The sequence below is a fragment of the Corvus cornix genome, chromosome 1A (genome assembly GCF_000738735.6).
Source record: "Corvus cornix cornix isolate S_Up_H32 chromosome 1A, ASM73873v5, whole genome shotgun sequence".
NCBI classification, from domain to species: Eukaryota; Metazoa; Chordata; class Aves; order Passeriformes; family Corvidae; genus Corvus; species Corvus cornix.
Window position 1 is genome coordinate 46,270,918 of NC_047057.1, and position 27,954 is coordinate 46,298,871.

Below are 27,954 nucleotides of genomic sequence, written 5' to 3' on the forward strand. Positions count from 1 at the left end.
GTCCTTGTATCCCATCTTACTTACTACATTAAGCTTGGTTTGGCTTCCACTGGTCATAAGATCTTCCTCTGATACTTTACTAAAATTTTCCAGATAATGGTCTGATAGAGTATGAGACAGATCTTCAAAAGAGTATTCCTTTTCTTGGCACAATTTGATTTCATCTAAGAGCTTTGATAATTCTCCAGTCACAGCTTCACCTTTAAAAACAGACACACCATTAGTCAGTAATTGGAATATCAGGAGTAATTTATGCCTAAAAAGGAAATGCACATTCTTTAAACTTTATTGAATATCTGTTATTTTCTGTATCTTGTCTTCTAAGAAATGATCTTCATGCACCATTCTCTGCTCAAAAATAATGGCATCTTGTTCCAGGATGGGAATTTGCTAGAGGCAATCTACATACTTCTGCATTGCCCTATACCTTGCATTTAATTAGGATGAATACATACTTACCCTTTCTCTGTTTTCTACTCCTGAAAATTTCTAGAAATAGCAACTATCCAAGAATATAAAATAAATCCAGCAAAGGAAAGTTTCTACAAACCTACAAAATCAATATCCTATACTCTGCATTGGGCTCATGTTTGCTGCTGTAATTAATAAATACACTACATAAGCTCCATAAACTGTGAGTGACTAAGAATGCATATCTCCCCCATCAAAGCAGCTATGCTTTATGAATAATTCTTGTTCACTCTCCCAGGATTAAATGAAATGGTGGAAGAATATACTGGGCAAACTCCACACATTTAAAACATGCCTCCCTACAGCAGTCTATCAGAAACCCACATTCTGCATTGTGTTTTGTGTTTTCTCCTTAATTTATCAGATTTCTTAGCTAAGAAATCTACCAGAACAGTAAGACAATATTGGAAACGGTGGTAGTAATAAGTACTAAAATCACACTGAGTGCTAACCATTCTGCAAATAGTCTACTGGCAGCAGCAAAGCCTCCACAGACTGAAAAGCTGCTCATTATGATCAACCACATTGGGTTCTGATTATCTGCTCTGTGTGTGTTACACAGCTACCTTTAGTAATAGCAATGAAAAATGAAAAAGCCAAGGGTTTCCAGGAGCAAGTAAACCCCGTTTCTTAACTAGGTTTACAACCATCATATTGGTGGAAACTGCAGCGCTTAGACTTGATAAAATACAGATGCTTCCATGTTACTCCATCTTTGAAAATAAAATGCTGTAAAGGAAAAACAGAGTGAGCATATTAAGCTCAGCATACATAAAACAGATTTAAGTACACTCGCATAACTGAAGAGTCCACTGGCAAGACTGTATCTGCTTGGTGTACAGCTCTGTTTCATTTCTTTTTCATAGTGACTGTTTGCTATGCTAAGTAAACACTAATACTCAAAAATATATTTCAAATTATTACCATGGCCAGTTATTACCAAAATTTTCAGAGATAAGAACAGTTCTTAATTAAAAGCATTTAATTACCTTTTAATATCTAACAGAAATTTTGCATTCAAAACTCTTGCTACTCTTAGTCAATGGTAGCTTTGCATGAAACTTGTAAATTAAGCAAAAATATAATCAGGTTCATTTATACTCTGCTTTTTAATTAGAAAATTGAAATTTTTCCAGATTAATATTATAACTAAAAATTGGAAGCAAAATACCTAAATAATAAAACTATTCTAAAATCATGATACATTGTGCTATAAAGAAACAGAACCACTGCTTCCTACAAAACTGTGTTCATTTCCCCAGTCCCATATTCTCCCACATATGGCCTGCAGGATGTCTTACTGGGCAAAAATGAATTCTGTGTGACAAAACTGGACTGACCTGGGTGAGAGTGCACTAGCTGACTGCAGCCAGAATACATAAGAAACACATTTTGCCTGTTTCTTTCAGGGCAGGGTCTAATTAGGGTCTTTCTCCTCTATCCAGATCCCTATTTTCATGAAAGTCACAGAAAGGTAATTGATAGTGCTATCCCTCTTCCTAAGTTGGTTTAAATTATTTGAAATTAGATTGTCAGAGAATGGCAGACAGATTGATGAGAAGCACAATAAAGTACAATTTCTTTTCTTTAGCATCAGATTACACAACAGACAAGCAAAACCGAGCTAGCATATTTTACATTATTTATACCTTGTAAGAGGAAATAAGGAATGTGAGATCATGACCTTATTGTTAAGAAGTAAAACATATTTTAAAAATATTTGCTACTTAATTTCAGGACAGACACTTCTATTGCATATCGTAGTTGGCTTCACAATCCCACTAATCTCAAAGGAACCATTTATCTTCACACACCACATACGCATTAAGTACCCCAATGGGAAACATCCTTGGGACTATAGCAGTTGTTCACTATCACCATGACAATCATAATCTGACATGCATCAGGAAGTATTTTTTTCTCATGAATGAAAACTCTCCCAGTGAACATGTTAAATAAAAAAAGAACATGTTAAAAAAACCCCAAAAAAACCAAACCAAAACCACAAGAAACCACTACTGACCAAAGTAACACCACAACTCACAGAACAAAACCAAGGACAGGGTTAGTTATTTGCCAGCAGTCAATTACATTCAGTCTGGATGATTACTGAAGGCAGAAGTCAGGTTTGGTTCTACAGGAGGATGATTTTCATGAAAGAGTAGGATGACACCACACTCAGGAAAGGCCCTGTTTTAGTGGCTGTGGTGTGTAAATGGTGAAAGAACATAAAATGAAAGCACATGCACACAACAGTGACTGCCACAATGTATGAAAGCTGTGTTAGAAGATGAATGGAAGAGCAGTACACTTGTGACCTTTGAAAGAGGCTTCCAAAATGTAAAACAACTGGTAGATGCACTCATTGAGAAAGATGAGGTAAATTCAATTTTTAAGCCGAATGTGAACAATGCCTGCAGAGTATTTCAACATATTTAGAATTTTTTGTTTTACTTGATTATGAAATGGATAAGGTCAGCTGAATTAAAAATATTTAAGATCAAACAACGTAGTACATTGTAATCCATGACTTGTCCTTTCTGAAAATACAATTCCTTGCTTTTCTATATGACATGGATTACAGTGTATGTAGTCAAGATAGGTAATTCATGGTAGAAAAAAACCTACTTGATATCAATAACTTTCTTAATCTTTTTTTTCCACTTTGTAAGTTTGTATGAATGTTAATAATAAAGAGAAATTCAGTGCAGCTTTTGCATTCACAGAGTACATGTATTTACTTTTAGCCTTTGGAGACGGAGGAACTTCTGGGGACAAAATGCAAGACTGATGTTCTGCGCATTCCAGTGGGCGTTCCTCTGAAATACTTGCATTTCCTGTTTCCATATATTCTGCAAGTTAAAGATACACATACACTTAAAAGACTGAATTAAGGAGGTTTATTTCAATCAAAAGTATATCTGCTACTTCATTTTACATAAAAGCCTTTTCAATTTTTCATATTACCACCCTGTAATTATTCATAAACATTGCTGCCAGGCAATCATTTGTTGAAAGTACTGTAAAACACTATAATGGCCAGTCCTCTAATCTGTGGAAATGGCTACAGAAATTTCGTTGTAAGGGTAATGAGTTCAGACTATCCTGTGTTTTTCTTGTCTCCTTGAAATATCAATGTAACTGTTCCATTATATTATTACAGTTAAAAGAGACTTCTATTCTAAGTTTGTGGAGAGTTTTTAGTGAAGATATTCAGGATGTTCACAATACATACAAACACTGATATTGTTAAGAAAACTGAATGTTCTGCTTGCAGCACAGATATAATACATGAGAAAAAAAAGCAAACTTGAAAATTTAGTTAAAAACAGCAGTCTCAAAAGCAATGTGCTAAAATTTCTGGGTTTTCTCCTTAAAACTTCCCTTGCCCCATGTTCACAATGTTTACAAAGACAGAAAACCATGAAATAATGCATGTGCTAAACTTCAATTTCATTACTGTTCTTTTCATATAAATACCTACATTACTTTCATGTGCTTTTCTACACAAGCTACCTCAAGAAGACCAAAACCTTAATGAATTGCAGTGCAATAATAAATAAGAGATTGATTTATGCAATAGTGGCACCTTTTTTTTCCAGCAGAGTGACTGGTTCTCAATTCCGGCATTTATTCTGCATCTGCATTTTCTTGAGTTTCTGAAGTTGCTTAAATAATTTCATTCTGATACCGACGGTAACCACAATAGCACATGTTGCACCACACACAGCAGCAAAGTAGAATAACTTCCATAAATGTCACACTGAAGCACTAAGGAGTTTCTAGGAAGTGAAATCTCCCTCATTTAATTTCTACAGTCTACAATGCACTTGTTTAGTTTGCTGTTACTCATCATTAAATAACAAATCCCAAAACCCAAATACAATCTGTGATAAAATAGACATCGGAGAAATTGAAATTGGAAATGGCATAGAACAGCATGCAGTTTGAAAATGCTTTGCAGATTGTTGGGGTATTTTTTTTTAATTGTATGATTTGAAAGTGCCATATATTAAATTTGATGGCTGGCAATGGTCCCTGGCATAATCTGTCATAAATTTCTTTATATGAAAATGGGTACTTTATTTTGTGTTTGTGTGTATGTGTGTGGGTCTGAAAGCAAAGATGAGCTATAAGAGACTATGAGAAAACTAGTACCATGACAAAATGCACTGGAATGTTTTCCAGCTCTGTCAGCTATGGTATTTATCAAGCTAACGTGCAAGACGGAGGAGAGATAAAAAGGAAGCCAGACCCAAAGAAAATTAAAAGAAAAAAGGAATTAATGTCCAAAAAATGTTTGCTTGGTAATTATGCACCTGTCCAAAAGGAAATGTAATTCTATCAGGTGAATGCTACAATTACTAGATCAATACAGCTATGATTAGAAAGCAAATAAAGGGAATATTGTGAAGAAGTCTAACCTTGCTGTCACATAACCATACAAGATGGGTTTTAAAATATTTCTCTATTTTTATTCTTTGTCAGGCCCCACTTCCAGACCAATGCACTTACCTGCTGGAGGCTAGTTCTGAGGAAGAAATCCCAAGTTCAACATAAGTCTTAAATACTTTAAAAAATGCAGAGTTCCTTCCAGAAAACCTTTACAAGTGGCTCACACAAGGTATGGTACAAGAGGTTTACAGCAGGCTGGCAGTGTGCCAATGCTGTCAGTACAACCCTTGAAACTTCGGGCTTCTGTGGGACTTCTACTCCTCACTTGGTTTCATACTATTGAAAATTCTACCAGATGCATACAAGACAAAGACAGGGCCTCAGCTGCAAGAGGCTTATAGTCTAGGTAGATGTAAATATACATCTACCCATAAATATACATAATATTGTCAAAGAAAGAAACACAAAACAGGTGATCTCTATCAAGAGCCAAAGAAAAAACACACAAAAGCACTGGATGCTTTCAGCAGCACCTGAATTCTATTCACCTGCAGCTGGCTAGGAATTCATCTTCAAACCCTGCCCAAACTTACTGACTGCTGGGTGCTTGAGAGACTCCTCTGTATTATTTTTCTCAAAGCAAAAATGTAATTCAGAAAAAGCTAAGCTTAGTGAATTATACCACTCCAATACCAGAAGAGTTTCCCCATCTGTGGTTTCACACAATGTGAGAAGAAAAACCGTCATTCCTACAATAGGGGAGAGTAAAGGCTGTTTAGGACACAACCTGTTACATTCATAATGGGAAGAATGGACTATTTTATCTCTGTAAAAGTAAATACTACTTTACTTTACCCAAAATGGACCCTACAGCTCAGTGAGGATTAATACTAAGAGCTAAAAAAACTTTTTTAGTAGGATTCTTTCCTATAGTTACCAGATTTTATCAAAGCCCCACTCAACTGAAATAGGGTCGTGTGCACAAAAGGTAATACCATAAAAATGGCCCACACAGCAGTGGATATAACAAGAGTGGGGAACATAAACTGAGGAGGGAACGAACAAGCTCTGGAAAGTTCAAACAGCTGGAACTCGAGCTTTCTCAGTTTCTGTAACACCAACTAGGCCAAAGCCAAACAGACAGTAAAGACTGAACACAAAAGCACAGAAACACAGCTGCCTCTCCACCATGAAGAGAGCATGGCCCAGCTCAGATAGAGCTGCTCCTGAACTTCCAAGGAGTGTAAAAGCACAACTTTCTTTAACTTCAGCTTCTCTTTGATCCTAATTTCTCAGTGAGGTGATAGGGTTAAGACTTTTGCTTTATTTACAAACCTTGGCTTTTTGAGTAATGGTTATATTCACCTCAGAAAACTTTTTATTTTAATGGAAAATTAAAAACCCAAACAACTTTTTCAAAACTTTTTTTTCCTTTAAATGAAGTATAAGCTCTTTTCTTTTGTTTTTAGACCCTACCTCAGCCATGCCATGGGGTAGATTCATACAGAGTGCTTCCTAGAACAATTTTTCCCCAAGGAGACCAAAAGGCTCTTTAACACTCTAGAAAAACCAAAAAAGCCAAAATTGATCAGAATACTCACTTTTTAAAACAGAAGGCTCTCCAAGTACCTAGATCAGAGAAATAGAACACATAGAAACCACTCCTCTCTACAGCCAATGTCCCTGGAGGGGGGAGCTTACACCTCCTTCACTCCACATCTTCCTGAAGGGCAGCAATCTTCAGAAAACCCTCTGCCCTCCCTAAGACTCTTCCAGAACCTGTCTGAGGATCCTACAACTCCACTTACTCCTGCCCCAGCCTGGAAGCTCTGAAAAAGCTCTTCCCAAAACAGCTCACTTGCTCCCATGGGAAGGAGCCCATGAGGCTTCATGACCCAATTCCTCTTCTCTTTACAGGACCAGCATTAGCAGAAAACTGACTGGTAACTACTATTGTCAGGTGTGCCAAGATAACAGATGAGCTGAGATGGAGGCTGGTTCACTTCAGTCTCCTAAATTTCAGAGGACAATTTCTAAATGATTAAAGTTTAACTAAATCCCAGAAAAAGCTGACATCAGTAGATGTTTTTGTGCATGTGTTCAGGGAAGATAACAGAAACAAGCACTGAAGTACTCCTATGACTGTGAGATAGGTAAGGGTGCAGCTAAACTTTCAGTCGTAACAACAGCAGTTAAATTAATTCGTGAACACAGTTAATACTCTACAGCTTTTGCACAAGAGCCTACAGAAGAAGCTGAGAAGTCCCCAGAAAAACAAAACAAAACACCCCATAAACAACAACAAAAAAACCCCATAAACAATGAAGGGGGATTGAGATCTCAATTATTTTCGTCCCACACAGCTGTAATTAAATACTTGACTGAAAACCTATTCCAGTCTTCCGTGAGGCTGGCCTCCTGCACTCAAGGGAATGGAAGATCTACTTGTCCACAGAAAGAGCAGAAGAGAGAGTGAGAATACAGGAAAGAAAAAAAAAAAAAAAAAGCCAGAGCTAGTGACACCAAAGCTATTTAAGCAGAGAGGAATAGAAAGGAGTTCTGGTTCTGCAGCTGCTTCTGCATTTTCCATTTATGAATAATTTGGTAACAGGTACAAACAATGTTAGGTTCCTAAGCAGCTTCAGCAGAAGAGAGGAAACAGTTTTCCACTGCATCTCCCTCCATACTGTCTATGCAGCAGTGTTTACTGTGCCTTCCTGGGGCTTGTGCCATTTTTCATCTGTTTATCTAGTATCTCCTTTGTTTCACAATAACAAGAATTCTGCTTCCAGAAATAGTAAAAGAGCAAGATTCTAATAGAGAGCATAGTGGGCTGTGGAGAAAGAGTTGAAAGACGGTATAGCTCGCACCTGCGTCACGTTCACATGTGCTAAAACTAAAACACAGCTGGTTGGTTTAATTTTAGGCCTACCAGCCTTGGCAACATCCCTTGTATCTCCAATGCCTAATTATAAAAGCCCTAAGTGCCAATACTGTTAACTGCTTCAGCACTGACTATTGTTGTTTCACTGCACTCATGAAATGCATCCAATAGCCTGGCCTTGCTTGGCACAATATCCTAATTCTCCCCTCTTTGAGTACATAGTGCCTATACAGCTATTTCTTCCTTACCACATTAAGAATCCAAACCCTAATAAGCATTTTTGAGTTCAATGCTACTCACACCTGATGAAGACACAGAAAATGATGTGACATATGCAAAAGACATAGAATTCAAACCTGAACTGTCATTTCTATGAATTCCAACTATTAGCTTACTCCGCCTTTTCCATGTTGCTCTTTAAAGTGATCTTTAATTTATTTTCCTTCTATCAGATAATGTGCCAACCTCTCAAAAAAGATGGCAGACTTTTCAAACAAAAAAAAATATTTTTGCAGAAACTTCCACTCGTCTTTTCTCAGGATAGTGAGAAAAGATGTAAAATAAGGACCACAAAAATACTAGGATCACATCTAAAACCTCACGGGCAAAAGGCTTTGTTTCTTTAAACCTAAAATCTGTAAAAAGTCATTTTCTAAATATTCTTTAAAAGAGGGAGAACAATTTCTATCCACAATATTAAATTCTGGGAGGGCCTTTATCCACAGGTGGATATCAGCCCTGTTGGGTTTAGTATCAGCTGAATGGATTTAGTGTTACTGCCTCCATGAACTGCTTCTAAACACATAAATTACTTTTATCTCCTTCAAAGAAGTTTCTCATAAATATCCCCAAAGGCAACTCATTTTCTTTCTAAACATTTCTCAGAACTCTTTTATCCCTCTGCATATAGGAGTGTGGAACCTATCAGGCCCACCAGTAGTACCAATCACATTATTTCCTTGTCCATTTCTGCCAGCCTGTTCATATGCATCTTTCAGCCTTTGTTTTATATTTTAAAAGCTAATGTTTTGTGGCAGGGACAAATATTATGCTATGTTAATACTGTAAACTGTAAAGTGACACTCATAACAGTGCAAGGGTGAACCAGTAAAAATTAATGAGAATGCTTGGTGATAAAATCTTAGTCTATCCTGGCAACAAGGTGAAAGAACAAATTTAGTGCCACTATGTCTGCATAATGCACAAAATTAGCAAGAAAATTACAAAATCTAGCCAGTAATTGTCTGACACCATTAATTTAATTTCTATTTCCTATAAGTCTACATGAAGGAGACATGTGAGCTGCTCTAGACAACCATCTGAAGACAGCAGCCTTAACGGGAATGTATTTGGAAGTCACTAAACCTCTTTTAGTAATTGCCCTTTCTTTGCATGGAATTTGTTATGCACTGAAGTCAAACTCAATTATAGTACATTCAGGATTCCAAAAATCCCAGTGCTTCACTGATTTTTCAGCTACAATAGGATAAATACCCACACTTTAGTGAAGAGTATACTCAACTGTCTTTTTAGAGGAGGGTAGGTCAACCATATCATCAGTAGTGCTAGTACTGAATCCTGCCACTCCTGATTTTTTCAGCTTCAGCTTATAGTTCAAACTTTGATGGATAAAGGTTAAGCGAACATCTTGCTTATGAAAAAGAATCTAAGAAAGTTCCACAAGTGAGTTCTGAAGGAGCTCCTCAGGTTGTCTTAAGAGTCAGAATGGCATCTTTGTAACCATTTCTCATCCTTGCGCATCACTTCTTATTATAGGCAGAGAGCAAAAATAAACAGCTGCTCATTACGAGGCAGTTTCATCACACTAATAAGAGCTGAAAGTACTAAGCAGTCATTTTTATACTCCAAGGCACACATTTGAAAAAGATTGCATGTCAAAGCAACAAAAAGCCTTGAAATTAATATATTTCTTTTTCTCTGTGTGTGTGGGAAAGACTGAGGGCAGGTACTGATCTACCAACATGAGAAACCCATGAGAGGGGTTTGGGTGCTTTATTTATTCATAAAGCAAGAGTAATTTGAAAAAAATGTTCACCAGTGGGGTTGAGACTGCAAGGTTATCACACTAAGGAGAAAATGGAACAAAAGAGAGATACTCAAATTAAAATTAGTTTAGTTGATGATGGGACTTTATGATGAATCTTAGATTAATACCTGAAGGACGATTGATTTGGATCTCTAAGAAAGTGGGAGCTCTGACTGACCCTTTTCCTGCCACTGAAGAAGTTCCAGTATGACATTAACCCTCTTTTCCTCTACATGGTACTATATTCATGCTGCAGCTCTGTGAGGACATAAAGGTTGAAGTTTGAGTCTGAGTCAAATTAGGAACTCCCTTCTGCTGACAGGGGAAAGCCCCTTGTCCCCCACACATATCTTCCTCACTACTTTTCGATGCACATTTCTGTCAGTTACCTGGGACAGAGGTAACTCTGGGACCTGAATTACACTGGAGACAAGCTAATTAAAACAACAAGTACATTTACAAATTTTTAATATTATTTCTTATTATTTTATATGTATAATAAATATATATTCTATATTCTACCAGTTCATTAACTGAATCAAGTCACTTTGAAGCCTCATGTAAATGGGGAATATGTAAGGGAACTGTGTAGGTGGAAGTAGGGGAGGAGGAAGCAGGGAAGTGAGAGAAAAGGCAAAGGAAAACAGGAAGAAGGGAGAGAGGGAGACCTCAAGGCAAGCTGTTAACTGGTTCATAACATGAATTTAGCATATATTAAACAGAAATAACAATTATTAGATTCATGCATAACATGAATCTGCTCCTTACAGGAATACCTCTCCTAGAGCCTGAAAAAGTTTCATTATAGGAGCTTTGTGTCTTTAGTCCATCATCTTACTGGAAAACTTTACGGAAGCTCATCAACAAGTTTGGAAGTTATTCAGAAAAGAAACAGCACAGTGTGGCCACGTGACCTCATTTTCTCTAGGAACTGTCCTTATAAAATACAGTTATGCATCAGTCTGAAGCATGAGCTAGTTCATATGTAGAACCAACATTGAACTGATTAAAATGGCTTATTTAAAGGTGGGAATAATCAATACTGATGAAGATGCAGCACTGATACCTGCAGGGACCTCCTCTATCAAATGCACTTAATGAAAAGCTAATCTGAAAATGCAGGGAACAAATTCCAAAGGAGAGAAGAAATTAAGTTTAACACTGAATTATGTGCTAGTTCATGTTTTACCACTTCTAGAGTAAAAGATTGAAGTAAACAATGGACTTCCATCAACCTTACACCATGAAAGTAAGATAGGGAATGAGAAAAAATGTATGAATGAAAAATTTTATTATTTCTCCTGTAATAACAAGAAATACTGCCTGGTTTATTATTTTTTTTAATTTATGGAAAATGAGAAAATTATAATGAAATTATTTGAAAAATTGTCGTCATCTTTCAGTCATTTAGTTGCTATTTATGAACAAATGACGCATTTCAATTTTAGGTTATCATTACAATTTAACGGAACTGCTATTGAAATATTACAGTATGTTATGGTGTAATGAAGAATGTACAAAGACTAACTGTAAGTGACACACCATGCTAATGTCAATGGCCCACAAAAAAGAAAGGTTTTACTCTGAAATTCAGATATTGGACAACTTATTTTCTTTCAACTAGCAAACAAGACTTCTGTCTTTTTGAAACAAAAGACTGCTCCTTTGTAAAATGAAACATTTAAAGAGTAGAAATTACCATGTACATTAATATTTCTCTATTGTCTCTAACAAATGTATAATAAAATATGGCTTACCTTGAAGTAGAGCTGCAATTTGGAGAGACTGCTGAGATGGATGCTCTTTAAGTATATCCAAAACTGTTCTACCCAAACTGTCCTTTATGTTGGTATCAATCCCTGAAAAAGAAAGGGATCTGTGGTGGAATATTTAACCCTAAGTGCTTTGGATTATAAATGTGGTATATCAGACTCAACTACCCGACAAATTGAAAGCAAGTGGTTTTACAACTGCATTACAGCTGAAGTACATGATACATTTCTGTTTAAAGCTTGAGTAGCCTAAAAATCACATGCTGACGGATGGTTTTTATGTTTCTATATATCCTGGGGATATAAAGTAACCAAATTTGGGATTATTTTAACAGATTGTTCCTAAGGAACAGCCATCCTGAAAAGGATATTTTATAAAATCAAGAATTTCTCAGAATAGTATTACTACATTTCTCTCCAAACTGCTTTAATTAACTGGGGACTTTCTAGTCCATAGTACCAGTATGAGTTTTGGGAGCAAGACTGAAAAGGTTTTTATCTTTATGTTAACAAAATTCTACTTCATGGCAACATTTTCAAAATTCATGCCCTGAATAGACTGAAATACCCATGTGTAGTATACAGGCACTATGAACAGCCACAGCATTTCCTCACAGACTGTCCATACTGCTAACAAAGTAATGTTTTGGCTTAAACTGTGAATTAAGTTTGAGACTTGCCCATAATCAGAACCTGTTGCATGTGGTACTGTGTGACTCTCTACCTTTGTCTTGGAAATGTTTGCCTTAAGGTAGAATGCTCAAGTTGTTTTTCAGTTTAGATGTACTTTCATAAAAAGTAAAGGTATGAAATGTCCTAAAACAAAGTGAAATTCTTCTCAGGACACTGAACAGAGAAAATCAGAGGAAGCAGGATTTATAAGGACATTCTGAAAGCATTCTCCAGAAAAGGCTGCAATTACAGTTATTTCCTAACCCAATGGATAGTTTCCTAATTTTGTTTTGTGAGAAACACAAAATTTTCTCACTGAAAAAACCCCCAAAATATTGCTGGGCTATTTAGCAGCAGCAGTTGACTTTCAGAGGCCAGACACACTAACTCACATCTTTCCTTTGTAGTAGCTACTTAAAACATCTTCTGAGTCTTTTTGAAGCGGAACTAGAGAAAAGGGGATTGTTAGGTACAAAAGGCAGAAGGTGGGGAGTGCTGCAGAAGTGCAGAGCATTTGGGGTTGAAGGAGTTCGCGGTGAAGATTCTACTCCACTGTCTTGACAATTGCATACTGGTAGAGTCTGTAACATGTATTAATCTAAAATAGGTGGGCTTTTTCTGTGGTCTAAAGGGCTTCCTATGTTTGTGTGATGTTCTCCAGTCCTTCCTCTTTATGAAATAAAAAGGCCCTGCCTTTTTGCGGGCAGGTGAAGATCCCTTTCAGCCTCCTTTTTCATCCAAACAGAAAAGCAACTTGGAAGGACCTTTTTTTTTCTGAAAACAGAGCTGAGATCAGGGATACACTAGTTGAGATTCAGATGAAGAGCTGTGATTAGCATATACCTTTTTTTGCAATATAGAAGTAACACAATGAGAACTGATAATAAAGATCAATGAGATCCCTCGGTGTAATGGAAGTTCACAGATCTACAAGAAATTATTTCTAAGTATTTTCATTCTCATTGGTCTTCCCACTTATCTGAGAAGACAGTTGTCTAGATGAGTAATTTACCTATAACAACTCTGAAACTTATTGTGTAGTAGAGGAGTTTGTGTGGACTTTATATCCCTGTTCTTCTTTTCTTTCAGGACAAATGCAATTCTCAGAGACACAGTGCCTTCCCCCTTCTTCACAGGCACTCAGTTTATCCAGGAAATGAAGAAGCAAGCAGAATGGTGTATTTTCTAGGAATAGCTAACTGAAGGAAATAAATGCGAACATGAATCTTCTGGTCTCTACATCAAAGAATATTCTTGGCTGCCTTTCAGAGTGAATAACAAAATTTTATGTAGCCATTTTGTTCTCATAATCCATTTATTCTCAGAATATGGTGGCATACACTGAGTCATATATGGAATTCCTGAGTCTGAACATCACCTTTGTTCTCTGTGTATAGCAATTTCTTATTCTAAAAGAACACTGTTTTACTGAGAAGTACATGTGATTAGATTTGCAAAGGCTGATAAAGATAAAAGTTATTTGTATAACCAAAATTTAAGGAGGCATACACCAGATTAGGAAAATTAAGTATATTTGTTCAGTGTTTCCTGTAAATCAGATTTACCTGTTTCAAGCAAAATGCGTACTACCTCCACCTTTCCAAATAGGGCTGCTTCATGTAGGGCACTCCCTTTTTCTGTCTAGAAAAGAAATATTGTGACATTTAAAATACCAATTAATCTTTCTGTAAAGAATACACTTGGAAAATAAGTATTTCTTTTTTCCCCTCTACCTACACATAAAAAACTGAATGGGCAAGAATAAATACTACCATTTTTTATTATTCAAGACAAAAGCAAAAACGCTGTCAGTTCTACTATAAAATTAATAACCATATAAGAAAATATATTAGGAATGTAAAACAGCTCCCTGTTAACAAGCCTGCACTTGTGTAAAATTTCTAGACTCCTATTATAGGCAGAGAAAATCTAGTCAACATCATCAGTGGAACACAGCTCTTCAAGCAGAGTCAGACAGTTTAAATGTGGACATCTACAATTAGATGTTTTAATGTGAAACGGGATCACACCCTAGAAGGTCAATTCAGTTATGTGGTGAGAGATGCCCTAGGATATCCTGGTCTCCAGCTGATGATCCAGCTGCTGGTCCAGTTGATGTTCACATTTGATCTACCTCACATCTGCCCCATACAGATGACTCAGATATCCTAAGGCACCCCCAACAGCTTTAGATGCCTATGCTTATGTCATTTAAATTCTACCTTATATGTCTGTGAACTTGATTTTGCAGATTTTTTTGACACAAAATTCTTTGTGAGCAGACTTCTGCTCAAATAAAATTTACAGTACTGAGAAACACACTACCTCTCTTAACAAGCTACTTTTCTTAGTATTTTATACTGCTGTTAATGAAAAATGTGAACAGAATAACTTTCCATCCAATAGAATTAGCATTAGCTAGAGCATTACTAGATCTCACTGAATATCTGACTTACCTCCTGTTTTTTTGATAGTAAATTAGATTTTGAAATTTATTTCTGGCAAATGTTAATGGCTTTACTGCTTGAATTTGTTTTTTCTATACTTTATCCAAGTCATACGTGCTATGGTAGAAAGAACTTAAAGATACACACACACAAAACCCAATTCTGAAATAAAAGAGTAATTCATTATTAATTAGTTGTGTCAGAATGCATCAGAGTTACAGCAATGCAATGACAGGATATTTAGAAGTAATCAGAGATCCCGAGATAGGATGTGAGCACACTGTAAGTGTACATATGTCCTACCAACGCTTAGTACATGGAGGTATAAAGTAGAGCATGCCCAGTGACATCTACATCCTGCCCACCACTTCCACTAACAGTATAACAGAGAGCAGAGGAAGTCAGTAAGAGAGTATACATATGAAACACATATCTCAAAGCAATTTCTAATATTTCCATTTTCAGAAGCAATCCAGTTGAACATTCACAGGTTTATTTGGAAGAAGACTAAATATTCAGATTTACTTAGAGATGGTTTCAGAATCCTTTACTCAAATAATATCTTCAGGATATTTCCAGTTAGTTCAATTGACTTCAACGTGGGATAACTCTGCAATGACAGTGCAACCACAAAGATACACATAGAGATTACTGTGCAGCTCAGACATTTCTCAGAAATGTCACCGATCATTATAGTTCTGATTACTGAAAGAGGCTTGACATCAGCAATCTTGAAAAAAGCCTATTATCCTCTTTGTGTCATATGGCATTTCCTTTGGATTGATCACTTACTGACATGAATAAAACTCAAGACTACTGGGTGGACCTGGTACTATTAAGATAGAGTTCTCTGTCGTCGAGGAGGAGTGTTGACAGGTCAAGGGAGGTGACCTCCCCTTCTGTTCACTACTGGTCAGTCCACACCTGAAATGCTCTGTTCAGTTCTGGGCTCCCCTGCACAAGATGGAGACAGAGCTACTAGAGAGAGACACTAAAATTGTTAAGAGACACGAGCATCTCTTCTATGAGGAAAGGCAGAGAGAGCTGGGACAGTTTAGCCTAGACAAATGAAGGCTTACAGAGGATCTCATCAATGTGTACACATATCTGAAGGGAGGGTATAAAGAAGTCTAAGCCAGTGACAAAAGAGATAATGGGGAAAAACTGAAACACAGTAGGTTCTGTTTGAACATAAGAAAACTTTTTTTTTTTCTGCTTTGCAGAGCAACTGAGCCCTGGTACAGGTTGTCCAGGGAAGTTGTAGGGTCTCAGTCCTTGAAGATATTCAGAAATTGTTTGGACACAGTCCTGGGCAACTTATTCCATGGGATTCTGCTTGAAAAGGGCAAGTTGGACCACATGACCTCCAGAGTTCCTGTCCAAAATCAACCATGCTCTGATTCTGTCAGGGATAGGAATTAGTGATGTATACACCAACAATGAAATCCACAGAGGTTCAACTGTTAGAGGAAGCCAGAGCACTAAATTTTATTTCTAAGAGATTGAACTGCAGAGATGGAAACCAGTTGCACCTTGACTAAAATTGCAGAGGTAATTCTGTACTAGTAAGGAACCTTGTTTAATGGAAAAAATGGATAACTTTACTGACAACAACTTTCTAAAATCCATTGCTGTACTACGATCTGAGACTGAGAAAGATCAATGTTCCAGCATACTGAATCAACAGCTTTGAGGACAAGGAATAGGATCTATCCTCAGATGACTCAGTTAAAGGGTGGAATACAATCACTGACACTTGCAGCAGTCCTTTCTGTTGATCAAAACTCCCCACTGGAAGAAAGGTAAGTCATATTTTCCTTGATGAAAGCACACATCTTGTAAGAAAATGAACGAAAACTAACATGAGAAGAGAAACTTCCTGCAGATGTGTAAGGCAAACGAATCTATCTGGGGTCAACTTGAGAGCCAGAAGACAGTTCTGCTATGCAAAAAGGGCATAGAGGAACTTAAGCCACTTTTACATATGTAATTTGTAGAGTCAGGAGAGTTAAGTTAAATGTCATTTTTTTTCCTTATATACTTTCTTGCTTCTTAGTCTATTCTACCATGATATTTCCTGTCATATCAGAACACGATCCTAAGATGCTTTACAGACATTCCACACTGCCCTGCATTTTAGGGCAGTCTATGCTTTATAACTCTGAGATATCAGACAATACTAATGAATGTCATATCCTGGAAATGAGACATATACTATGAACAGTTTGCTCAAAAGAGGAATTTAAAAGGCACACCATATCAACAGTGCCAGGATTGGTACACTATAAAGGTGATTTTCTGAACAAGAGGGGAAACATTACCATGAAACTGAGCTAAAATCAACCTGAGAATATGGAGGTTGAAAGCACAGTTGTAAGATGCAGATCCATAATCCTGCATAAGATGTCATGGAGACGAATGCTGACACAAATCTTAAAAGCCCTAGGCAGGTTTTCATAGTAAAAGTGAATAACTAACAAGTGAATCAGATCCCTTGACCCAAAAACTACCCAGAAGGCAGAAATGTCCTTGTTACCAGACAGTTCAGTTACCAAATTCTGCTTTAACTTAGAGGAAATGCTGAACCTCGGGATGAACAGGGCCAAGAGAAATTTAGACTGGCTGAGTAGATGTATCTCTCTTTGTAAATGTATGTCTTACTACTTGAAGGTAGGTTTTTTTTCTTGTGCAATAGAGCATTTGCAGAAATTGCAATTAAAAGAAGGATTAAAAACTATAGTTGCAAATAATTTCTATATATTAAGATGAGCTAGATCTTTTAAGTAGATCTTTTTCCCTTATAACGGTGTACTTGTGCACTAATATATTCTTCTTGTTTATACTACAGCAAGTGAGCTTAAGATTTATAGACAATGATCACTGCTTTACTTCCTGAAACTTTCATTGCCTTGGATCCTATTTTCCTGGCAAAGTGAACACTACCATTGTATTTGGAAAGTCTTCCCCAGTCATATTAATACGAAAACTGCTGGCAATTTTTCATGAACAAAGTGAGCTAAAGTCTGCTTGAGTTTTCACCAATGAATAATATATTGATTCTCTGGAATAAGTTTTCTGTATATGAAATACAGAGAACTAGAGCACAAATTGTGCTAAGCGTATAATAAAACGGTCCCTGCCCCTGCTTACTGCTAAATACAGGTAAAATGTCACAGCTGGACACATAAACCAAGCTAGGACAGGAGGACATTGTCAATAGGCACACCAAAATACTCAAGTCAACTTGGCATAAAATTTGCAGGCTCACAGAGAAGCATCAAGGGTTTTAAAAATTACAGATTTTCTTTTAATTATGCAAATATGCAAGAGCTTGTAATTAGGTCACTTGTCCCTATTCATAGGCAGTTTACTGCAGTTCTGACAGGGATTTCAGACAGAATCTGAAGGACAGAATGGTAGCTTTGCAAATTGATTCACGGAATATCCTTCACATACAGTGAGAGCAAAAATGAAGGGGCACAGCTTTTTGTAGGAGAACTACAGTGATAAGCAGTGGAAATTGCAGTCATTATTGGAACAGACAGGGAAAACAAATAGGGATAGATGAAAGGTGGATAAGCAGAAGGGCCCAAGATTTTAAGGTACTTACAATTATTAAACTACTGTTTACATGAAACATACTGAACTGTGCAGAATCTTAATTTACTGAGGGCCCAAAATCTATCACTCAACCAAAACCTGTGTATTTTTCATATGTTTCAATTTAAATGAAAACTTCAAAGCATAAAGAGATTAAACAGATGTGTATTGCCCACTCCTAAATTTCAGATTGAAGGATATTGGATAGACCTGGGAAATTAATAAAATGTATGATTAATTAAACCAAAAATTAAATGCTGTCTTTTATTAGCCCAAATATTTGCTGTGATTAAAAGTGCTCAGGGAGTACAGAAGAGAAAGATAAGATGGCTAAAGTAAACTTCCCATTTAAACCAATACATCTTTACAATTACAGAGTGATATGTGACACGCTACTTCTATAATCATCTCTAAACGTTCCGAGAGGTTTTTACTGGCGATAAACTGAATTTATTTAACATGTGTACAATTGTATTTACCATGTAAGATTTTACTTTGTATATTGTTCTTTCCCAATCAGTGATGCAGACCAATTTAATTAACAACAAAATAATTGAGTTTAGTTTGAAGTAACAGGCTGATATTTTATGTTCTCCTTAGTTTAATAAGCTGCCAGTAATCATCAACAGAATTTTTCAGAGGCTATTGAAGTAATAACTTAACAGTAGGTACAGAGCCAAATTACCAATATGCTAAAATGCTGAATGAAAAGGAACATATTGATAGAGAATATGTACACCGGTAAGAAAATAAATAAATGATATTTCCTTATGGCAAGTAGGACAAAAACAGAAGGAAGAAGATAAACTAGTGGAAAAAAAAAACAAACCCAAAAACCCCTGCCTCTGAATAACTACAAAAAAAAAAAAATCTAAGAATATAAATTACTTAAAAGCAATCAGAATAAAAATAAGTAAAAAAAATTATAAGCCCTATAATTTTAGTGTAGATGCCAAAGAGATCACCATCATTAAAAGAAAATCTCATTTCTTAAAAGAAGTTTGCCAAAAAAAAAAATGCAGCCACTGTATTTTTTAAAGACCAGTGAAAAACTTTTTAGTATAACTCTAGATAAAAATGGCTTAGGAGAATTCACAGTAGTGCTAAAATTATCTAAATTACATAAGAGGAAGAACACATTTCATAAAAGCATTGTGTAATATTTTGCCCTCATGTAACCATCAGTTTGTAAGTTGCCATGACAGAGACTATTTTTCTTCAATTATTCTATTTCTTAAATATCAATTCAGGCATCAGTTTCCTTCTGAATTTTTTCTCATTCATTTTCTAGAGATAGAAAAAAAATTGTACATTCAGAAATATGCATTTGAAAGTTCTGTGTTGCTGTAGCATTAAACTTTTCTAAATTACTGAAGATGTAGCAATAGTAAAGGACAGATAAAAAACGAGCTGCTTACATTAACCTTTGCAAGCATCTTTCTTTCTAGTAAAGAAAACCAAAATCAAATTAAATTGAAAGCCTGATGGGAGGCAAACTCACAAACAGACAAATCACAGAAAAGTGTTTCACTTTAAAATAGTTTGAAGCAAGTACCAACATTAACTCAAAACAGGCAAGAGATAATAAAAGTAGTAAAACAATTTTACCACATTTTCCTTTGGAAGGCACTTGAGAATATCCTCTTTTAATCTTAAAATACATTAATATTTTCTGATTTGCTTTCTTGCTTTTTCTTTTTTTTAACCTATCCTTTCTTCCCCACTTCACATTCTTTTTCTCAAAAGTTGAAAAACATGATCTTGATGGTTCCAGAATCCAGAAATAAAACTGCATGGAATCCAGGTCCAATCTTTCTATGTAAAAGGGAATTTTGTGTATAAAGGAGTTTGATTAAATGCACCTAAAGCTTAAAATGGACATAAAAATTAATCAAAGTTAGGCAAAGTTCGCAAGATTTGTTCACAGATTCACAGAATCTTCTGAGTTGGAAGTGACCCAGAGGAATCATGATGTCCAAATCGCAAGTTAATGGCCCATACAGGGATCAAACCCACAATTTTGGTGTTTTTATCACCGGGCTCTAACCAACTGCTAAGTGGTAGAGAATGGCTGAATGCGACTCTAAAGTAGATATAATTATGTTTGGTTGGGGTTTTTTTCTGAAAATAGATATAAACCTGAAAAAACCTTAATTCAAGCATATTTTATATAGCAAGAGAGACAGCAAGAAAGTTATTTTAAATCTGAAGATAAAATCCACACTACGACAAATACAGTGGCATCAATCAAATCAAGAGAAATCATAAGATCGAGGTAACATTTCAGAACACATAACAGAATCCAGTCCTCTGTAGTTAAAAGGCTTGGACACCTTCCAGTACAAAGAATTGAATATAAAATGTACTGCTGCTGTACCTTGTGTCTCTTCCCATCTATGTCTATTTTATTTAAAGTTACCCCTTTTTCGTCATTATCAGTTACTGTGCATAAAACTAGACGCAACAAACAGCTGACGGGTTGGAGTCTGTAACTGCAAGCGTGTATTGCTATAGAATTTTATCTTAGATTTATACAACAAGTGCTTAGAAATGCAGAAAATCAAAATTGTTATTACTTAGTAAGTTGAGTTTAGAATGGAATAATTACAGGAAAATGAGCTCTCAGTCAAACTGTTTCAGATTGCTGTGACCACGAAAGGCCATAGCTTTAGAAAATCAGCTTAGTATCTTTACAGTCACTGCTGTAGAAAATATATTTATATACACCTACATGAACAGTTGATATGATTTGTGTATCTACATGTCTCAAGACATTAAAACATGCACCCAGCTTTGAAGAGATGTATCTTTCTTGAGTTATCCCTTTTAACACCTCCTTTTTTGAGTTGTAATAAATAAAGCTGTATTATGTATCACCTTGCAGCATTTCTAACAAAGTAAATGCAAGTTTACTTTAAAGAAAGAAATGTAAAAAGTTACTTCATTTAAATAGTAGTCTAATGATAAAGGAAGGGAAAGGGGGGAAGGAAGGAGGGAAGGGAGGAAGGAGGGAAGGGAAGGCAGGAAGGCAGGAAGGCAGGAAGGCAGGAAGGAAGGAAGGAAGGAAGGAATTACACACTAACTTGGCAGCTGACATCCATTCCAGCCTCCAGAAGCACCTGTACGACAGCTTTGTGGCCATTACGTGCAGCAAGATGCAAAGGAGTGTGTTTTCTTGTATTACAGTTCATCAGGTTTGGATACGCTTTGATGATCATTTTTACAACGCGCAGACGTCCATAAAGCGCTGCCAGATCCAGAGGTGTTTCCAGTTTGTTGTTTCTTATTGTGGGGTCTGTCAGTTCTTCTAGCAAAACAGCAACAACTTCTGAATGACCATACTGAGCTGCACAATGCAGTGCTGTTTCATTTTCATTGTTCTGTTAAAACAAAACAAAAGCTTCAGAAATTCATGTTTAATCACACAATAGAAATGCTCAGCTTCTATAAATTGTCTCCATGAGATCAGTACAGAGACAAGGTTTGTAATATAATGTATGGTAATGTATGTTAAATGCTTCAAAATTACTCCACTGAAATTTTAATAATAACACATTAATACTTCAGCTTGTGGCTCTCAAGCAGATGAGCTCCCTACATGTCTACACTGCTCCCAAACCATTTCAACATGCCCCTCAAAACCTTGTAGCTCATGCTATGCCAAAATCCGTAACCTTCTTTGATTCAACTGTTCTTGAAATTATGATTAAGTCCTTCTCTTAGAAATACTCTGACACTGAAGTCTTTCTTCCTGTTTTTGCTGGTTTTGTACCATAGCAGTTTGTTACTAGAGAATTGAAATTATGGAGAAAAACTGTGCAATGAAAATGTATCAGGCACAAGGTTAGTTTCATGTATCACTATAAAAAGTTACTATCCAGACAACAATTAAAACTCAGAAAAAGACAAAATAGCACCTATCGAAAGACTTAACAAATCACTTAAGCAGTTTGTCTTCTCAGGGCTCCAGGGAGAGGTATGTATGTGTTTTAAGGCATATGAGTATGTGTATGCTGTGGACTGAACAGGTTTTGGCTTTATAAAGCAATGCCCCCCTCAGTGTTTCCCAAAACATTATTCAATAAACTTAATAATAAATATTGAAAATAAACATTATCTTTTTTAATTGTTCTCTTCCAGTTCTGTCTGTATACTTGCAATCCCAAAGAGACAAATAACTTCAGACAAAGAGGAAGGAAATAATTTATCAAGTTCTCTGAATTCTATATGCCATCTATATTATTAATATATCATATGTAGACTTTACAAAGCCTTAAAATACACTAGACTCTATAAATTTTAGAAGTATGTACATCGAATGCCTCTTCTGATATATGATTTACAAAAAGTTGTGACAGTTTATGAATGCTGTAAAAGTACAAAACCAATAAGCTAATGCGTTATAGAAAAATTAAAAATTAATGTAAATTCAGGAAAGATACTAAAAAAGGGAAGAGATATAATTCTAAAGAAAGAAGAAGTGACAAATCTGAATCCATAGTTCTATTTCTCAAGGAACCAGCTGAAGAAAGTTCAGGGGACTGAAAACAGAAAAAAACAATTGTCTTTTGAAAGACGGAAAGTCAGAGATTCAGAGAAATGAGTCTTTGGACTCCTACTCAAAAGCTAGCTAGGATAAGAGTATCCAGGCTGCACAGTAAAAACTAGAAAGGTAAGGGAAAAGGGAAGAACTTCTCTTTTTTTGGTAATGATGTATCTAATTCTGTAACCAAGAACTCAGTTCTTGGTTCTGTGGTTTTAACAACAATGCTGTCATTTTCATCTCTTCTTGCAATCTAAGATGGCTCAGATGAACTTGGGAAACAGAAGAGACAGATCAATACATTCAGGTAAATCAATGTTGCAGTTAAACTCATCGGGTGTCTGCAACACCACACAAGATCTGAAAGACTGGAATGTGTTTCCTGCTAAACTGCAAGACAGAGGCTGGAGAAGATCCAGGTGGAAAAAGAGAAGCTTCCAATGGCAGACACGGCTTGATGACCCATAAGTATTTAAATCATTGTGCATTATTCAGACCACCATGTGGGCCTTCTTTATTACACAGACCAGAAATTCAGATTAAAAAATACATACTGTCACAATACTACATTGCTGCAATGTTCGATCAAACTACCTGAGACAACCTTTTTTTGCTCTAGTGACTTTTAAGGTATCCTTTATATAGGACTGGGCAAAGCAATTTTCCTATGTACACTAGTATGCCCACAAACCACAAGCAAAGTTTATTAAAATTTATTTTTAGATTTTCAATATTTCATGGACATATAGATGAACAGGCAATTGCAGCCTGATTTTGTGTACAATTAAGTATGAAACTCAGATAATTGCACACAAAATGGACAATTATGGTAATTTTTGCCTACAGTTACTGTATGTATGTATGCAATGGAAATAGTTACACAAAGAAGTTTTATGTATAACTATACTGACATTCTGTGAGGTAAATAACAAAATACATGTTTACAATTGTAACTACCTGTCCAGTATCTGCTTATGTTTGAGGTTTTTTTCAAGAACTTATGGAAGTACTAACTGAAATATTTAGAATCTTGTACCAATGATCTAATATTGTAGCTTAAAAGTATTCTTTGAAAATTAAATTTTCAAAGAAACATAAAAATTAAATTTGCTATGGCCCTTTTCCCAAAATGTGACAGACAGATACAGACACATAGAGATCAAACAGTCCAAGTTGCTGCTGCTGAGCAGCAAACTGAAATTTGCTCCCTCTGAATAAAGAATATACAGCTGAATTTTCACACAAGAGCATATTTAGAGAAAAGTCTATTTTAAAACAGCCTGGTGCATAAAAGCAAAATAACAAAATGTTATTGTTTTCATATGCATATTGTTGAACAATTTTCTATGCTTTTTATTTGCCAAATAAAAGCCACATTTCAGTTCATGACCAAACTGATACAAAATTATAAAGAGCTAGGTAGCCCTGAAATAAAGCAGAACAATCTAACCTGGGCAAACACAATAATGAAATTACCTACATATATGCACTCAGAACAGGCATTGTATATATTGTGTTATCAGAGCTGAGAGGTATTACCTAATTTGAACTTGATAATACAACACTTCCTTCTTCAAAATGTAATTTAATCAACTCAGGTAGAGAAGACAAAATAATTTTTAACTTTCAAAGAGTAAATTAAGACTTGTTTAACTGACCTCTAAATTTATCTATTTTGACAATTTAGAACTACTTATATAAAATAAATCAGCTTAGAATGGGGAGGGAAAGGGAAAAGGAAAGGGAAAGGGAAAGGGAAAGGGAAAGGGAAAGGGAAAGAGAAAGGGTAGAGGAGAGGACTATTGATTTTGAGGCAGTTTGTCTTCTTATCTTTAAAACAACATACTGTTTTGAAGCAATATTTTAAAGATCTGGCAAAATTCTTCAAGAAATTCCTAATAATTTAGTGTTGTTGCCTGTATTTTCAGTTCCAAGCATAACAATTGTTTCTGTAGCACAGAAAGTTTATATGTTAACAGTCATTGCAACAAGCAGGTAATCTGCTATAAAATATCTGCATGCAAATCACGATTTTGTAATTAGAGCTTCAAATCTGATATCTAAGGGCTAAATAATACATCTAGTGCTGAAGAAGAAGACTAGAATCCTCATGGAAATTTCAGATACTTCATTACATGTTAGCAACTACAAGACAGACTCTATGACTGAATGGTTCTAGAAAAAGAAAGATCAAGAAATAAGAACCAAGTAAAGAGACACAAAATGTAAGATAAAAAGAGTAGACCAATATTATGCAAACACAGTATTTTTAAAAAGTCTCTAATAATTAAATTAATTATAATTAATAATTAATAATAATAATTAATAATAATAATTAATAATTAATAATTAATAATTATAATTAATAACCCTAACCCTAACCCTATATTAATAATATTTTTACCAAGTAGTTACTCTTATGGTCCAATTGATCTCTTTCAGAAATAAGGAAAGCATTCTATAATTTGGCTTTTAACCTTTTTAAAATTTTCTTCATTATTTGTTACATGTGTCTTTTCATGGGCATGATCCTGACTTTTTGTAGCCTTTCTCTGAATTTATTGTCTTCCACATACAGCCAGAACTCAGGCTTGTGTGGCTGCAAACTGAATTGTGCCTTCACAGCCCTGCATCTCATCAGTATTGCAGGCTGTGCTACATCATTTAGCTGCTAAGGATATGTGCCACTGCAAAATGTTCAACGTATCTTGAGGTCTATTCATTAGAGGGCAGATTAGCAAATACATTACAGAGACAGTTATTGCAGCTTGGCAGTCTGATAGTGAAGAAGTACAGGAAGTATCGAGAGAATGAATGGCTATCATGAATATTATATAGGCCCTTGTGAAGTGACTATTAAACTGTGGGTGAATTTAGGACATTTATTGCATAGTTGTGAAGACCTTTTTTTTTTGCCAAGCAAGTTTTAAAGCTCCTAAAGTCCATGCAAGTACTGTACAAGCAATGATAACTCAAGGAGTGATTTAACAGACCTCTCCAAAGAATGCCCAACTCCTTTTTGTATCAAAGCATTTTGATGCTGAACTTGAAAAAGGAGACTTCCTAAATCACTGAGCCATTTCTTTGTCACATAATCCCAATGTAACGTAATTGAACAAGACATTTGTTATGAAAAGCTTTTTGCTATTTTCCCAGTTATGAAATGAGAATTTAAATTAAAGAAGGAGGGAACAATGGGAGATTTTGGAAATATCTATCTCTATGCTGAATATACTCAAGAGTAGTCAGCTAGACGAAAAAAAATACAGAAATAAGGCTTTAATGACCAAATAATTAAATAGATAAAAAAGTAACAAAAGACTATATGCAAGACAGAGAGAGGAATGATCTCAGGATGGTCTTACTTTATGTATTAAATCAGGAAGACAGTTCCCTTAGAAGTTCCACCAAGTAAATCATTCTGAAAAAATAAAGGAAGTTTGCCTGAAAATTACTCAGTGTGAATCATAATCATTTCTACTGACTTCCCATTGAAATTCACCTTTACTTATGTAAATGTTATTAAAAAGTAATGTAATTTGGTTGGCTAGTTTGAAAAAAACTTCTTTCAATTTATTGCTGCAATTGGCTTAAATCAAAAAGATTGCTTCTGCACTTTTTTTTCTTCTAAAGAAAGCATCGTAAGAGTTGCAAGGGAAACTCTGAAATTCATCCACATAGTCTCAAATTTAAATGAGGGGTAAAATCAAATGCAGAACTTGAAAGATATTGTGTTTTCAGGCTATTTTGGAACCGAATTGAACTTCTGGAAGCCCCTGAGGTGACACTGAAAGAAGCATGTAATGTCTCTGTTTCATTTGGAGGATTTGGATAAGTCAGTAAATAGTGAAAAGTTGGGTATTTACATCATATGAATGTATCCTGAACTCTTTTTCTTTGTATTCCAGAAGAATTGTTGAATAGTATTAAAGAAATGTGAGTGGGTTTTGTGGCAATTACAATCTGATGCACAGGCAAATTCTACAGAACACCGAATCCATAAAAATTTCAGAAGTGTTCACATTTTTTCCCTGTAAATTTTTCACTACGCATATTCTGTATATATATAATTGGCATAGATTTTATTCATATTTAATACTAAATATTTGTATTTATTCCTGATGTTATTCACATTTTTTTCCTGCAAAAAACCCAAACACTACATATTGACCTATATGTGGCTGTTATTTATTATTCTTTTTTTCACAGATTAGGATTTGTTATCAATTATGCAATTTTATGATTGAAGCTGCCATAACAAATGTTTTAGCTATCCAGATGTCCTTACATAAATAAACATGAAAGTAGTTTGACTGTTAACAGCACACCTTTTTATCTTATTTGGTGTTATCGATTAACAAGTCTTGATCTTATACTATTTTATTGAGTTTATAATTTGCATAATTTTAAGTCTTCATCAATGAAGTTAAATACATACATTTTTGCAGTGTCACCATATTTTGTAATTTAAAACATACCCCATATGTGTCATTTAAAACTCCCATATTAAACAATGATAGAATTCTTCTTACATAATTGTTATGCTGTAACCATTTTCTGTGTGTAGAGTTGCCAGTCTACATTCTACCACCCCCACAATATAATTGTCATTTAACTGTTTGTCTCTTTACTGTTTGTTCCAATTTTATGTAATAGGAACAGCAGGGGGCATTCAGAGCTTTAGATGCTGGATATGGTTGGATATGATGCTATGATGCTACTTAACTGCATTTTGAAAGTGTAGAATGTGGTTCAATCAATTTACAAAATACCATATAAAATCCATTATTTCATGTAATATACATTTATGCATCATGAACTTGTCATTTACTTCTTTTTTGTGTGGTTCATTGCTTTCATGTAAGTTTTTAGAAGCATTTCTTTCACATAGAATTTTAATAAGATAGATGAAAACAAAAATGTATTATAAATTAGTTGCAATAATTTTTATATCGTGAACAAAATTATTTCCTTAAAGTGCAAACCATTACATCTTAATGTGATCCTAGAAAAAAAAACCACAACAAAAACACGAGAAAAAAGTCTGACTTGAGTACACTATTTGCTGTGGTGAAAAAGTGTCATGAAAAATGGCTGTCCTTATCTCCAACTCTCAGAAGAAA

General features: G+C 35.3%; 1 protein-coding gene across 8 annotated transcripts in view; it reads right to left on the reverse strand.

Annotated features, from left to right (window-relative positions):
- ANKS1B (ankyrin repeat and sterile alpha motif domain containing 1B) overlaps nt 1-27,954 on the reverse strand; it is a 413,633-nt gene that overhangs the window by 335,481 nt on the left and 50,198 nt on the right. For all 8 annotated transcript variants that reach the window (XM_010410776.4, XM_039571472.1, XM_039571471.1 and 5 more), the window contains exons 4-8: nt 21,372-21,668; nt 13,807-13,882; nt 11,555-11,656; nt 3,213-3,323; nt 25-200 (exon numbers count right to left, since the gene is read on the reverse strand). In XM_010410776.4, the coding sequence (XP_010409078.1) occupies nt 25-200; nt 3,213-3,323; nt 11,555-11,656; nt 13,807-13,882; nt 21,372-21,668 (762 nt within the window). The remainder of the gene's footprint in view (nt 1-24; nt 201-3,212; nt 3,324-11,554; nt 11,657-13,806; nt 13,883-21,371; nt 21,669-27,954) is intronic.